This window comes from Gorilla gorilla, chromosome 17 (genome assembly GCF_029281585.2).
Source record: "Gorilla gorilla gorilla isolate KB3781 chromosome 17, NHGRI_mGorGor1-v2.1_pri, whole genome shotgun sequence".
NCBI classification, from domain to species: Eukaryota; Metazoa; Chordata; class Mammalia; order Primates; family Hominidae; genus Gorilla; species Gorilla gorilla.
This window is the reverse complement of record NC_073241.2, coordinates 42,186,220-42,202,814: the sequence shown is the minus strand read 5'-3', so window position 1 is coordinate 42,202,814 and position 16,595 is coordinate 42,186,220. Positions and strand designations below refer to the sequence as shown.

At 34.8% G+C, this 16,595-nt stretch overlaps 1 protein-coding gene across 17 annotated transcripts in view; it reads left to right on the top strand.

Moving 5' to 3' along the window:
- PTPRM (protein tyrosine phosphatase receptor type M) overlaps nucleotides 1–16,595 on the top strand; it is an 826,718-nt gene that overhangs the window by 479,707 nt on the left and 330,416 nt on the right. For all 17 annotated transcript variants that reach the window (XM_031003686.3, XM_031003684.3, XM_063699394.1 and 14 more), the window contains one exon: nucleotides 9,819–10,127. In XM_031003686.3, the coding sequence (XP_030859546.1) occupies nucleotides 9,819–10,127 (309 nt within the window). The remainder of the gene's footprint in view (nucleotides 1–9,818; nucleotides 10,128–16,595) is intronic.

The following is a 16,595-nucleotide window of genomic DNA, read 5'->3' as shown; positions in this document are numbered from 1 at the left end:
ATAAACATGGTATAACTCCAATTATTTTGGTCCTCACTAATATCTTTCAATGAGGTTTTGGATTTTTATCTATTATTGGTGTCTTGTAAGATTTCTTCCTGGGCTCCTTATATCATTTGATCTTGTTGTAAATGAAAAAAATTCAGTAATGTTTCAGTTTGATAATATACAAAAAATGCAGAGGAGTTCAAAATTAATCCCATATTTGGTCACCTTGCTGACATTTGCTATTTTTGTATAACTTGTAGGTCCTCCTTGTTTGCCAAGCCTGTCACATTGTCTGTGTATAATTAAAGTGCTGTTTTTTCTTGTTTCATTCTTACACTTTTCATTTCTTACTATACTGAATAGAACCTCCAGGAAAATGTTATAGTGAAACAGCTTAGATTTATTTTTTGTAAACAGATTATGGTGCAATGTTGATTTTACCTTTAATTCTCTGGGCATTTTAATAGACAATATTTTATTTACATGTATTGTCATTACTAGTATATACTAGTAGTAATATATACTAGTAGTAGTAATATATATACATATATTACTACTACTAGTGGTAGACTTCTGTGTACCACTTTTCTGTTTGCTTTCTGGTTTTTCCTGTTTTTCTACATTTCCCCTCACCCCTTGCCTTTTTTCTTCTCTTTTGTTTTTTTCCCATAATTGACTGAAATAACTTTCTTTCTTTAGATGAGTTACTTGTTACTGAAGGTATTATCCTATGGCTATCTGTATAGTGATTACCCTAGAGAGTTTGCCTTGCATACTTAAAGTTTATAGTTGATATCTTAAACTTCCCTTCCCAGTGATAGAAAGATCTTACAACACTGTAACTCTGAGCATTGCCCTACCTGTGTGTATGCTCTTGTTGTCGGCAGTCTAATTCTGTATATATAAAAAGCTCTAAAATTAGACAGTATTGTTATTCTACAAACATAAGTTTTTATGTTTTTTTGCTCACCATTTCTTCTAGCATCTCAGACCTTTCAAAACTCATTTTTCTTTTTGAAGGTGATCCTTTATTGCAGGTTCATTGGTAGTAAGTTCACTCAGGTACAATTCTTTGAAATTAGCTTTATTTTGTCTTGATCCTTGAATGATAGTTTTGCTACGTATATAGTTCTAAGTTGACATATTCATATTTTCTCTTTGTACTTTGAATATTTTGTTCCCTTGTTTTTTTGCCTTCCACTGTTGTTGTTTAGAACTCTTTGGTCAATCTGCCATTACTTTGTAGGTGATGTGCTTTTTCTCTCTAGATGCTTTTGAGATCATCTCTTTGATTATTTTGGTGTTGGTGGTTTAACTACATTATGTCTAAATGTGGAATTTAATTTTTCTATCTTTTGTATATGTTATACTTTCTGTATCTTTTGACTGATATCTCTTGTCAATTCTGGAAATTTCTCAGACGTTATGTCTTCAGTTAGTGCCTCTCCTCTGTTCCCAGTGTTCTACTTCTGGAATGCCAATTAGACATAGACACACCCTCTAATTTTGCCCTCCATCTTCCTTTCTTATTTTCTATTATGTTCCTATTTCTATTTTTCTGTGCTACATTCTAGATAATTTCCTCTGATCCATGCACTACTTCACTAATTCTGTCTTAAGCTGTGTCCAATCTTGCTGTCTAGTTTTATACAGTACATAATTAATGTCCTATCCATTGAGGTTTTTGTTTTATTTCAATAATGTTATTATTTCTAAAAGTTACATTAGCTGTTTTTAAAATTGGTCATTTTCAGTGACGTATTACATGTTCATTTTTATAATTACATTTTTAATTTTAGAAGTGGCACGCAAATTTTATATTCTGAATCTGGTAATTTGAGTGATGTGAATCTGTTGTTTCTTATCTCTTTTGACTCTGTCAGGGCATCTTGTTTTCTGTTATTTTTGTTAATCTTTACTAGTGAGCTTATATTTGGATGGGCTTTATTTGTGAAAGTAGGAGGCCTATATTTATGTATTAGTGTGTTTATAGAAGATTTGTATTTGTGTTTGCTGGAATCAGGAGATGGTACTGACTGCAGATACTTTACACACTGTTATTCGTATGAGATTACCTTGAGAACATCATACTTGGCTTCCCTGCCCCTGGCCCATGGCTTAATCTTTGGATGCTGGTGCTGATATAGACAACTAGAGTTCCACCTTACCCTTTGTTTTGGATAAGGGACATGGTGTAAGGTGTTGCTGGAGACACACTACATCCTATGCAATTAAAAAAATTGTCTTATACTGGATCTAGTTGTTTTCAAATGGGAGAGTCCTTGAGAGTAAATGATATGCCATTCTGTTATAATCAGAAATTGTAATAATTACTTTATGGATGTATTCTTCATTTATTAATTTATCTAATTATTTGATGAGTTTGAATATTTTGTTTTCATACAAACACAATAATAATATGATATAATGAGTGGTTGTTGAGAGAAATTCTTAACATAAACCTTTGTCAAATACAGTTGCTATAGCCAAAGAAAGAAATAGTTCTATGTATTGTAAATCTCTATTTGAAATACTATGCCAAATAAATGATGCAACTCATAATCGCACATTAGGGCTGGTTGCAGTGGCTCATGCCTGTAATCTCATCACTTTGGGAGGCCGAGGCAGGTGGATCACGAGGCCAGGAGTTCGAGACCAGCCTAGTCAACATGGTGAAACTCCGACTCTAAAATACAAAATTAGCCAGGCATTGTGGCAAACACCTGCTTTCCCTGCTACTCGGGAGGCTGAGGCAGGAGAATTGCTTGAAACCAGAAGGTGGAGGTTGCGGTTAGCTGAGATTGTGCCACCGCACTCCAGCCTGGGCGGCGAAAGTGTGAAACTCCATCTCAGAAGAAAAAAAAAAAAGATAAATGCACATTACACTTTGCTTATTTACATTTAACTGGAACCATTACTTTAAGATCTGTCCTTCAGAGCCAGTATAGGCCCATAGCCTTGAAATGCAGGCTTTTTTAGCAAAAAAAAAAAAAAAATGGAACATCTGAACATTGTTTTTCTTTTGGAGAGAAGTTTGACATTGTCTGGTGTACTTAGAGATGTATAACGTCTACAAGTCAGCAGTCTTACTTTTAACATGCACTAAGGGAAACTGGCCAGGAGGGCGTATAGACAAAGATGCTGCTTGTAGCACTGCTTGTAAAAGAGAAAAGGTAAACTCAGCTATCTTTTCTGCAGTAAGGGAATGGATAAGTAAACTGTATTTTATGTATTTAATGTAATTCTAGACACCAGTTAAACTAACATAGCTTCAACTCTGCTATATTGAATGAAATCTCATGTTGCAAAAAATAGTAGCATTTTTGAAAATTTTTAAGCATCCTAGATATATATAATAAAAGTACAAAACCATGTTTGGGAATGATAGATAATAACCTTTGAATAGGAAGTAGGTAGGTGGCAAAATTTTATATCAGTAATATTTTATTTCTTAATAAAAAGTGATCTGAAACAAAACATAAAATGTTAACATTTGATATTAGTGGATACACAGAATATTGTTTTATTTTGTAGTTTTCAATGTGTTTTAAAGGTTTTATTACTTAAAACTTCAAAAACCCTAAACACCAACAAAAAACTATTCTGTTTAAAATGAAAACATATTTCAACCATTGTGACACTTCTAACCTTATTTTTGTACAGTTCTTCATTCAGGGAGAATAAAATATGACATGTTATCATTGTTAAGTGCCTTCCCAATACCCACATTTCTTTATTTTGGAAGGTATCAACAGTAAATTTCTACCCCTCTTTTTCCAACCTCTCTATTCAATAACACTTTTATTTTTTATGGATTTAGGGGTACAAGTACAGTCATGCAATATGGATATATGGTGTAGTGGTGAAGTCTGAACTTTCAGCATTCAGCAAGCTTTTTACTTAAAAATTTAAACTTAAAAAAATTCTCAAAATATTTATCCTGAAAGACTTGGTGAAATTATTCTGAAACCAGGTACCTTGAATGACTAGCCCAGGGTCCAGTATGTATTCTTTTACTTTATTTTTTAAATGTACTAGCCAAACCAAGAACTAAGCAAAGCATCTGGACATACTGCATTACCTAACATTCAACATTACCTAACACCGCTAGGGAGTGCTCCCTCTAGGCTGTCAGTTGTGGCCTATGTTTAGAGTGTTATTTTCCCTTACCTGAGATCTGTGTTCTTACCGTAAGTGTATATCCTAGTCATTTTATTATATAAGATAATCCTGAATGTTTGCCATAACATGTAAATAAGAATTCCAGCTTTCAAATATGATGGAAGTTTAAATGATTAGTTTTTTAAATTTTAAATTTAATAATTTAAATTAAATTATTTAGTTGCTATGTAGATAATCTATTTCCCAGCAAGATGGGGCAGTAGTTTACTTACCTTTACAATTTAAGCGGAATTCAAACCAGCATTTGGAATACAAGAAAGACATGGTGAGACTATGTCCATCTTAAACCAAGAAATAAAGTAGAATGATTTTGTGTAGACTTTGGCATTGTTACACTTTCCTTCATTTATTCTGTAAGACTATTTTTTTTTTGCTTCTCTTAAACGAGTACTGTTTTTGAAATTTGGCCTATTTGTTAGGAAGATACTATTCTCTCTTATATAGGATTGTATGATTTTTTTAAGAAAAACAGATTGTTTCCAAGGGCATTTTTTGATTCTTGTTATGATAAAATGTGAAAACTATTAATGTGATATCTATGAAAAGTATTCTGGAGGAAAAATATATTCAAATTTATGTAATTTTTAGGATAAGTTTGAATTCATTCCATTACATCACCAGTACATAGATGCCTGTAGGGCAGTGTAAATTAAAGATTGTTGTATCCCAGCAATTTCAGCTTGACTGACAAGGTACTTTTTAAACTCTGGAAAGCACTGACCAATTGAAAGCCTTTAACTACTTCACCTAAAAACAAGGCCATGTACCCAGAATCGTTGCTGCTTAGGAATGCTGAATTTTGGGGTAGGCCACTATAATATTAGTTACTCAGACCTTTGCTCTGATTTCACTAAATAGTAAAGTAAAGGGAGCTATTGCTTTATTGTTTTGTCACCCTCTAGTGTGACTGGTGAGGCAGGAGTACAATAGTTGGAGGTCCTGAAGGGGCCCACCATGCCATTCTGGTTGTTATTCCCTTTATTGTAATACACCTCCGTAGAGTTCATTGAGAGGTAGAAAAGAGAAACCTGTTAGTGGGAGCATTGGTTGTAATCTGTGTTTTTGATTATCAATGACAGGATCCTAAAATTATACCCAAATATCTCTCACAGGTTCTGAAATTGAGTTTCTGAAAAAGCACTGTAGTAATAATAAAAGGTAAAGTGCAGAGTTCCAAAGAAATGAGCTGTGAATTGAACCTGCAATGGAAATTGATCCTATCAGTCAGTTTTTGCCCTTGTTCATAGAAAAATAGGACTGAATGTAGAAGGAGCCAGGATCACTGATTAAATAGGATGCTGAAGTGCTGGAGGCTAGAAGTGGGCTTGCTCGTCCCTTAGGTCAGACTTCTCTGCTGGAAACCTGGCTCAAGCTGGCAGAAAAAGAACAGAATGAAAAATGCTGCAGGCATCAGTGGGAGAGTCGGTAAGAGCTCACTGACTGAGCTTCCTGCGCGACAGCCAGTGCACTTCTCCATAGGGAGGCCATTCTCATCTCTTATCATGAGTCAGTGGGCCCACAGTGGACCCGCTGGCCTCATGATTCATGCCAACGGGACCTGTCATGATACCCTTTCAGGGAAGCAGGGAGGCATCAGTGTGGCCAGAGGGTGTGAGTGTGAAGAAAAATGGCTTTGGTATCAATTCCATTCTCACTAGCATCTTCAGGATTGTGAGGAAAGAGGAGAAATTTCCTACAACTAGTGGTCCTATGAATACTATATATTACCCTGTTATCTAACTGTAAGAGATCTATATCGTGCACATAGAATGCTTGTAATGCTATGCCACGTTTTGGGGGAACAGTGTTTGTATTCTACTCCCAGAAATGCAGTGTGAGTTGCAATTAGCCTACCAAAATTAAACATTTCTGGTTATGAAGTTGCCATTTGTTTCCTACAGTGTGACATATTTCTACAGTGATGCCCTTCAAAGTGTTCAGTGATCATCAGTATAACTCACTAGAGTAAATGTCCCTGTGGAATGCCTCATTCACAGTTAGCAGCACACTAATGGAAATGGCTCTGCAGAAACATTGAAAACAAAGGTATTATAAAACACTAACTTGAGATGTAATTATTATAAATCCATTTCTGGATCAGAATTTAATTTTGCAAAATGGCAGAAAAAAAAGTAAAAACAAAGAAGCATTGAAATCAGGCAATTTGCTTAGTATGAGTTAAAAGAATTGTCAGATTTCCTTAGTCATTGGTCATAGCCTATCAACACTATCATTAAAGGAGGCTGCTGTCATGGGTACATGGTAGCACATGGCATTTCCTTTATGTTATTGTATGTATCTGCTTTTCCAGCCATTTCCCCATCCCTCTTAACTTTGCCTTTGGACCCTGGTAAGAGAAAATGACAGTACTCCATCTGAAGTGGACCATGTCCCGGTGTCATGGTATTGATTTAACTTATCCTGTAAGCTTTTGACAAATGAGAATCAGAGTCAAATAGGCCTTCATCCCTATCCTATGTTGATGTGACCCTTCCTACCCCCACTGGTATTGACCCTGCCACGTTGATAGCAACACATTAGTAGGCACAGCAGAACTACAGACCATAGTCAAAGGCTCACAGAGGGCACAAAGGAAAATACTCTGCAAAAGCTTCTGTAAGATAGTTTTGCTTTGGTTAACTGCAGTTATGCTTCAACGTAAAGATGCAAGCCAGTGAGTGCCACCCTCTTTTCATCTAAGATTTAGACCTCATACAGCCTCTGTCTCGTGTCTGATTACCACTCATGACAATAGGCAATTTAGAGCCTTTGTCATAGAAATGATTGTTTTGTGTTAGGCTTAGCTATAGTACTTGGCAAATGTATGGGAAATGTGAGACATAATTTTACCATGATGGAATTCTAAAAGGTGCTCACAGAGAAAGGGAGCATGCATTTCAAGAATACTTGACCAGTACACAGACAGAAGCCTTTGTTTTCAGTCCTGAATTTTAATTTAAGTATATATTTTCTTGGATAAGGAATACTGAATGATGCAGACTTATTTATGCAGTGGAAAATAGTTTTCCATTGAAATTAAGTTAGAACTGTACTTCTTGTTTAAACTAATATCTGAAGCCTTTAGTCATTTTATTAGTCAGTAAAATTGATGAAAACCTTAGGAAAATGTGTTAGAACAGTCCTGTGACGAATAGGAGGCCTGGGATTAATAAGGAAAAGGGCAAAGGGACACATGTTGATCTGTGTATGTGTAGGGATCTGGAGCTTATTAGAAGTTTTTTATGAACATTCAACTAATGAAGCATTATATAAAATTAGACATTTCCGTTAAGTTGTAAAAGTTACTAGTCTAGGAAAAAAAACCTTCAATGTTATTTCTAAATAATTTATTTATGACATTTTCCCAAAAGTAGTAATTTAAATATGAAAAATTAATTTTGTAACAGGGAACATTCCATGAGAATGCCACTCACGATTTCTTGGAGGAGTTTTCATCTTTGGTTCTTAGATTTATTACAGGACAGAGTAGCATGAATGATCTTTATTAATCCCATTTTATGATTGCAGCAGATACCTGGTAAATGCTACGTTGCATATTTAACATTATTCCATTTTAAACATTTCCATTTGTCAGAGGTTGCAGGTAAAAAGGGGGGATTTTAAGTTCTCTCTGTGGCATAATTGATGGAGAAAACAGACACAAAGAATTTATGCACAAATAGGAATCAAGAAGGGAACTTCAACAATAGTCTAGACAAGTTTTCAGCACCCTGAAATGCAGGCCAGGCTCTCTGGTACAGCTGAACTGGGGAATATGGCCTTGACCCTCTTGTCTATAGAATTAGCAGGAAAAGGGGTAAGAATTCCTCTCAGCACTTTTGTCTCAAGTTTAAATACATTGGATCTTTATTATATTGTACATTCTTTGGTCATGTTTTAGGTGAAGTCTTAGTATCTTTAATATCCTGATTTCTTCTTATTTGATTCTCTTTAGTTTGGTAGAGAAAATAGTGGAGTGGGGACAGCATGATTTGTAGTTGTCAGATCTAAATTTGAGTGCCACAGCAAACCCTGACCCTGATCAAGTTATTGAGCCTACCTTGGTCACAATTTTTATGTCTATATATTAGAAATAAAAATATTTACAGGATTATTTTGAGGAATAGGAAATTTATAGAAAGCAACTCACACATAGTAAGTGTGCAATAAACTGTAGCTTTTATATCTCAAGTTTATTGTCCCTTCTCAATTGTAGATCTCTTTACATTCATATTTGGTGAGCACACTTCAGACAAACAAAAATCAAAATTATGAATCAAATGACCTACGGGTGTATAACACAAAACATTTCAGGTTAGGCTTTTCCTAAAACCCTGAATGCTAAATTTTTTGTAGTAGTGCATGGTACATTATAAGTGCTTGGTAAATATTATTTATGTAGTAGTATTTATTTTCATCATTATTTCATAAACAAATTTAAGCTTTCTCTGCATATATTTTGTTTTAAATTATGCAAAAATGCTTATATTCTCTCCATGTCATTTAGATTTCTAAGCTTGAAACTGTACCTGGAGCTTGGGCTAAAATAAGATTACTAAGAAATTGTCATGAACAGGCAAGAATTACTTTAGCATTGATTGTGTGGAATTCTATTCAGATTGAAATCCAAAAATACCTGTTCTGCTCAGAAGTTTATGTTCTCTTACTATATTATTTCATGTATAATTCTCAAGCTTTTACTCTTGTTTTCCAATTGCATAATTATAAATTAATGTTTAAAGATAAAACACATGTATCAGTATTAAGATTGGTTGATTTTGTCCGGGTGTGGTGGCACACGCCTATAGTCCCAGCACTTTGGGAGGCCGAGGCAGGCGGGTCACGAGGTCAAGAGATCAAGACCATCCTGGCTAACATGGTGAAACCCTGTCTCTACTAGAAATACACACACACAAAAAAAAAAATTAGCCAGAGGTGGTGACAGGTGCCTGTAGTCCCAGCTACTTGGGAGGCTGAGGCAGGAGAATGGCATGAACCCAGGAGGTGGAGCTTGCAGTGAGCCGAGATCACGCCACTGCACTCCAGCCTGGGTGACAGTGCGAGACTCCGTCTCAAAAAAAAAAAAAAAAAAAAAAAGCAGATTGGTTTATTTTATCAGAGACCCAGAGAAAAAGAGGCTTAAATAAGATAGCATTTAATTTTTCCTAATGACAAGTTTAGAAGTAGGAAGGTCAGGGCTGGTATGGTAGTTCAGTGATATCAGAGACCCTGGCTCCTCCTTCATCATTGCTTTGAATTCTTAACATTTAAGCATCTCATGGTTCACCATGGCTGCCTGAGCTCCAAACATCATATCCTCCATCCAGCTAATAGGAAATAAGAAGGACCAAAGATGGTGAGCCCCTGCCTTTTCAGAACACCTCTCAGAAACTATTTTGGACATTTCATCTTATATGCCATTCATCAGAACTTAGGCACACGGCCACATCCATCTGCAGAAAATAATGGAAACTTTCATCTTTATTCTGGGTAGCCAAATGCCTAGCCAAGATTTAGGGATTTATTATCCAGGAAGAAGAGGAGACCAGGTGTTGAGGACAACTGGGAATATCTGTGACCTTTGGGATTGACCTGAGCCTTTATCTTTCTTCTCTCTCATGTTTTCTTTTATCTTCTTTTCTAAATAGATCCCATGCGAGGCCCAAGAAAACTAGAAGTAGTGGAGGTCAAATCTCGGCAAATCACTATCCGCTGGGAGCCATTTGGATATAATGTAACTCGTTGCCACAGTTATAATCTCACTGTCCACTACTGTTACCAAGTTGGAGGACAAGAACAAGTGCGAGAAGAAGTAAGCTGGGATACAGAAAACTCACACCCTCAACACACGATCACTAACCTGTCACCATACACCAATGTCAGTGTGAAACTGATCCTCATGAACCCAGAGGGCCGGAAGGAAAGCCAAGAACTCATAGTGCAGACAGATGAAGACCGTGAGTACCTTTGAATGATATGTTTGTGTAAAACATGTTCTTTCAAAAAACAACTTTTGTTTCGAGATCTTTGCTGTGCAGATGGAAGAAAGAACTACTTATTTTGATGAACAACACAAATGTGTATCTGTACTCTGTATTCTTAAGCGCTGATTGAAAGAGGGAAAAGGGAGTAGACATATAGAAATGTCATTCTTTATTACTCATATAGTTACTTTTCTATATATAATCATTCCATATTGCTCTCAATAGTTCTTCATTCAAGTTTTATTTCATTGGGCTGAAAAATTGTTGTTTTGGGTATTAGATTATATAAAATCATTGGACTGAAAAATTGTTGTTTTGGGTATTAGATTATTTATATAAAATGTTTACCTAAAGATATTTAAATGGCGTTCTGAAACATTTTTCATAGTTCAGATAAAATCTCAGCACTAAATAGAGGCTGCCCTTGCTTTTCAACACAGTCTTGAGAAACTGTAAGTTGTTGGTCATGAAACAGGTCATTTTTCTCCACAGGAACAATGTTGAAACCGGATGATACTTTAATAAACAACTACTTAACAAATAAACCATGCATGTCACCATTAATGCATCAAAAAAGCAAATATACAGGAAACCTCCATAATAATTTAAAACAGTAAAATTATGCCTTGAATCTCAATGCGTGGATATAAATGTTTCTTTACACAGATGACACAGGGAACCCTTGTGTATAATAACATATTCATATAGTACATAAAATACAATGGTAGCATATCATAAATTTGACCTAAAAATCATTTTTCAGGCATCAAAATCAATGACAAAGAATGTAGGAAGCCCATTAAACGAATGAACTGACTATTCCTAAGAAAAATAGTTGTTTAGCTTTTTTTCTTCATGTAACTGATAATGTAATTTTGACCATTGATTAAATTGTGAGTTGAATGTTTAGACTACTTTATCGTTTCATTTAAAGAGCTAAAAAAGTATTTTTGAGTGTTTCTACCTACCCAGCACCTGTGTATTTTTGTAGAAGAAAAACATAGAAATAGCTGGAGTAGATGAGGAACTCACTGCACATCCTCTCTTTCCTCTTTTATTGTCCCTCAAGTCCTGCTTGTGTTGGTTCCTCTCAAGCAGTTGTTTGAGAGGGAGTCTAAGTTTGATGGAAGCCACTCAGGCAAGGCTGAGACCAGAAGCTCTATTTCTGTTTCTTCCAACTCTCTCTCATCTCCCAGAAGAGGAGAAGATGGTGTCCACATTGTCATCAAGTTATGGCTGGCTCCTTCCTGCCTTACATTTCTCTATTGACTCTGGTCCTAACATCTGTTGTTTCTACTTCCAAAGTTTTAGATTGTTCTTTTCTGTCAATTTCCATTGGCTGTATTCAAATCCTTATTATTTTATGCTGAAATTTCTATAATTGTTTCTACCTTTTCTTTGTGGTTCCAGCCTTTTTCTATTCTAATGCCCCCCTACTCACTCACTAACTAATCTTAAAAATATATTTTCATCTTGGCTCTCTCTCTACAAAAGTCTTGAGTGGCTCTTCACTTAATCTTCATTCCAGTGCCTTGGCTGTCAAGGTCTTCTATATTCTTGGCTCATATTCTAGGAGTAATAACTTCTCCTTCACAGCAGCTTGTTCTGCAAAGCCATCCCTGAGTGCTGGTCCCTGTGCCTGCTCTGTGCATCCTGGGCTTCCCATAGTTGCCTGATTGTTCTCCTTGGCCAGTCGGGGCCTCTCCTGGCCGCTTCGCAAGCTCACCTACTCTGCTACCCGCTGAAGCTCTCCTCACATTTCAGGTCCTTCGCATAGCTGTCTCCAGCTCTTCAGTCTGTGTTATTCACATCCTTCTGACCTTAATTGTACTTCATAAGATCCTTAAATCTCTGACCGTCAATTTCCTGATCTGAGAAGTGAGAATAATAACAATTCTTAGATACATTAGGGATAGAAGAAATTTACATGGAGAGCTGGTTGTAGCTGTCAGAAAGCGGCCTTTCTTAGTATTGTAATGATTCATAGCCACTCATGATTCTTCTTTGCTCCCTCATTATGTTATTTGTATGTATTTTTTTCTTTTTATTGAAACTACTAGACAAGAAGTACTGTCTGTTTTTCTTCTATAGCAATAGGCGTGATATTGAGTAAGTAATAAACACCCCAAAATACCTTAGGTCTTTAAATGAAATAATAAAGTATTGTTGATAAGCATTTAATTCATGTTTTAATAAACAACAATGGTTACATCAATGAGAGAAATAAAATGCAGTCACTTCCAGATATATATTGCTAAAGCATGAACCTATTGAACACTTTGGGTTTCAAATTGAGAACTGTCATGAGCTAGGAATTCTGTTAAATTCCATCAAAATATGAGGACAGAATTACTTTGTTTGTTTAAATTATCTTGCTAGTCCCTGAAGCTGAAGCATGCATTACTTCCAAATAAAAATCTATTGTTTTCCTAGCACACTAGCATTTCATTAATTAGAAAAAACTTTGATTTCAAATTATATTTTGTAACCCCTCCAAAAAAAAATACTTCAAAAAAAGCAGAGAGAAAGAAGAAAGAAATAGAATAATTGTCAAACAGTATCCAGTTTGAAGAGAAAAGAATTGGGGAGTCACTTTGTTTATCCATCAACAAAGGTTATAATTCATTGAACATTGTGAGTTTTATTATAGTATAATACTTTTATTGAAATACAGTTTATTTCTTCAGAAATTGTGTGGGAAAAAATTTACCTTTCATTAATGTTAGTAGAATCCTATACAGCCCAGGGATGAGTTGTACAAACTTAGGTATTATGGCTTTATATCCCAGATCCTGAATTCCCAGAGCTTCTAAAAATAGGTACTAGACCTAAGTTACTATGAGGTACTATCTTCCGTAACTTAATTAGTAGTATATTAATTATTTATTCATATTGTTTTAATTTACATTGTCTTTCTCTGACCTTAAAGTGATTATCTGAATCCCCATTAGGGTTTCCTGTCAACTATTCTACTGCCATCTACCACAGGGTCACCACCAGTACATTCTAATAAGTCTATCCTTCTGAGATACGCTCTTCCTAACATGATTTTGAATACCTCCTATGTCATATTACCGTTAGTATTTTCTTTTATACGAATTGAATGAAACAAATATTTGTTTTGTCTAACTCTTCACCTTCTTTACATCTGCACATGGATTAACACATATTTTCAAATAAGAAATATCATTGGCTGCTCCGCCTATGGAGTAGCCATTCTTTTATTCCTTTGCTTTCTTAATAAACTTGCTTTCACTTAAAAAGAAAAAGAAATATTATCACAAAATAGAGTCACTCATCTTAGTTATCTTGATGGTGTGAGAAAACTGATGATGTCATCATCATAAACACTTTCAAGGTTAAGAGGAAGAGACTTAGTCGAGTTTTCTCAGGCATGGCCTGTTTTAGTTCAACTTCTAATTATGATGAACATTTTAGTCTCAGAGCTTGGAATTCCAGTGTTCTTAGAACTCACCAGTGTTGTCATTTCTAATGTTTTTTGTTGCTTCGATGTAGTCGTATATAAATTTCTTCAACATAGGACTAACAATTATTTTCATATTTACATGCTATTTAGGGTTTCAATGTTAAAATTAACTTGGCTGGGTATAGTAACTCATGCCTATAATCCCAGTACTTTGGGAGGCCAACACAGGAGGGGATCACTTGAGCCCAGGAGTTTGAGACCAGCCTGGGAAACATAGTGAGACCCTATCACTACAAAAATTAAAAATAAATTAGCCGGCATGCTGGTGCATACCTATGGTCCCAGCTACTCAGAAGGTTGAGGTGAGAGATCACTTAAACCTGGGAGGTTGAGGCTGCAGTGTGCAATGCTAGCCCCACTGCACTCCAGCCCAGATGACAGAGCAAGACCCTATTTCCAAAAAACAAAAAATCAACTTAATCCAACTTCATTTGAGGAATGAGGCAAATGTGACCTAAAGAGTTTCAATGATTTGTCCAAATTGCACAATTTAATCATTTGTTAGTCTTAAGTCAGAACCCAGGCCTCCCATATGAATCAGCATTTTTTTTCTGCCAAACAACACTTGACTTTAATTGGAATAACTGTAAATGTTCTACATTTATATATAAGTAGCCTCTAATCTCAAAAAAATAGGCATACTATCTATGAGTCCTTTTGAAATCCTAGGCAGGCTTTCCAATCTGTGGTAGTCTTAGCAATCATTAAAAAACTGCTCATATCCTCTCACAATCTAAAACATTTTTTCCAACCCCTTTTAAAAAAGTTTATTGAGATATGTTTGTCCATTCACCATTTGATAAATATTTGGGTTGTTTTCACTTTTTGGCTATTATGAATAATGCTGCTATGTATATTCATGAGCAAGTTTTTGAATTAACATTTTTTTCACTTTTCCTGAGTACATACCTAGGAGTGAAATTGTTGGGTTATGTTGTAAATCTACCGGTGTTTAACCAATTGAGGCACTGCCAGAGTGTTTTCAAAGTAGCGGCATGACTTTACCTTCTCTCCAGCAGGGTATGGGGTTTCTAATTACTCTTCCTTCTTGCCAGCACTTGTTATCATGTCTTTTCGTTATAGTAATGCTAGTGGGTATGAGGTGATATCTCATTATGGTTTTGATTTACAGTGCTTGCTAGCTAATGATACTGAGTATCTTTTCCTGTGCTTATTGACTATTTGTTTGTCTTTTTTGGAGAACTGTTTATTCAGGTCCTTTGCCCATTTCTAATTGTACTATTTGTTATCTTATTATTGGGTTTTAATATTGTTACTTTTATAGTCTAGATACAAATCTCTTATATATATGATATGCAGAAGCCTTCTCCCGTTCCGTGTCTTGTCTTAATAGTGTCCTTTGATGCCCAAAAGGTTTTCATTGTGATAATGTACATTTTATCTAGATTTTCTTTCATTGCTTTTGCTTTTGGTGTCATGCCTAAGAAATTGTTGCCTGATCCAAGGTCATGAAGATTTATTTATATGTATGCTTTCTTTAAGAGTTTTATAGTTTTGGTTCTTACAGTTAAGTCTTTAAACTATTCAGATTTAATTGTTATATATGGTGTGAGATAGAAATCCAACTTCATTCTTGTGCATGTGGATATCCAGTTGTGCCAGTAGCATTGGTTGAAAAGATTAATCTATCCTTATTAAATGTTCCCAGTACTCTTACTGAAAATCAATGTACTGCAATTGTAAGGGTTTCTTGAGTGCTGGGATTCTCAGTTCGATTCCATATCTATATATATCTATATATATCTATATATATATCTTTATCTATGTAAAGATATATATGTCTCCTATGCCAACACCACACTGTCTTGATTACTGTAGCTTTGCAGTCAGTTTTGAAATCAGGACGGGTGAGTTCTCTCTGACTGCTTATTGGTCATTCACTTCATCACCAAAAAATGTGATCCTGCGCCCCAAAATATATGCATATTTATAAACAGGATAGCTATTTTGTAAATAAGATAGGCATACTAGCACACTAAATTGTATATAACATGAAGCATACTAAAAAACTACATTTAAAATGATGATGGGATAAATAATATTTTATAATGATATTGAATATTATTTTATAGAAAATTGGCAAATAACATCTTCAGTTTTGTTAGTTTTTTTGCAAACTTATAAGAAGGTGTTATGTATTTTAAGTTTTGAAAAATGACATCAAACTTCCCCCAAATCACATATAGTATTAACAAATAAAATAATGTTTAAAGACTATATTGTTATTTCATCTATATCAACTTCTACTTTGTATGTATTTTAATAGATATATTAGTACAGTAGTTCATATATATTTTCAGCATGGTTTTATCATTCAGTGTTATGGTTATAACTTGAATCCGTGTGATATATAACTGTTATTTACTTTCAATCTTTTCAGTATTTTATTTTACAACATAACTTACTAAACCATTTGACTTGCTTCTCATTTATTATTATTACAAAAATCACTGCTTTGTGAACATTTTTGTATATGTCTCCTGGTGCATATATGTGAGAATTTTACTAGGGAATATACCTGCATGTGGGACCATTGGGTCATATGTTCTTTGCATCTTCAGCTTTACTAAATACTATTAATAATTTTCCAAGATGGCTCTACCAGTTTACACTTCCACAAGGAGTATGTGAGAATTCTCATCACTTGAAATCCTTCCTCATTTCTTTTGGAAGAGTAAAAACGTTTATTTAATAGATGGGACTGAGTTCTGTCTAATTAATTAAAACTTTTAAGAAAAAAATGATAAAGTTATTCTTTTAATCAAGACAGTGTAGCTAAAATGGTTTAAGGTTCCAGATTTTTAAAGAAAAATTGAGTATATGTGTGGACTATTAAAATCTTTTCTCTCAATAGAAGGTTAAAACCAAGTCTAGAAAAATCTACTTTTTAATTGTTTATTACTTAAACATTTATTTCCTCCCACCCTCCTTTA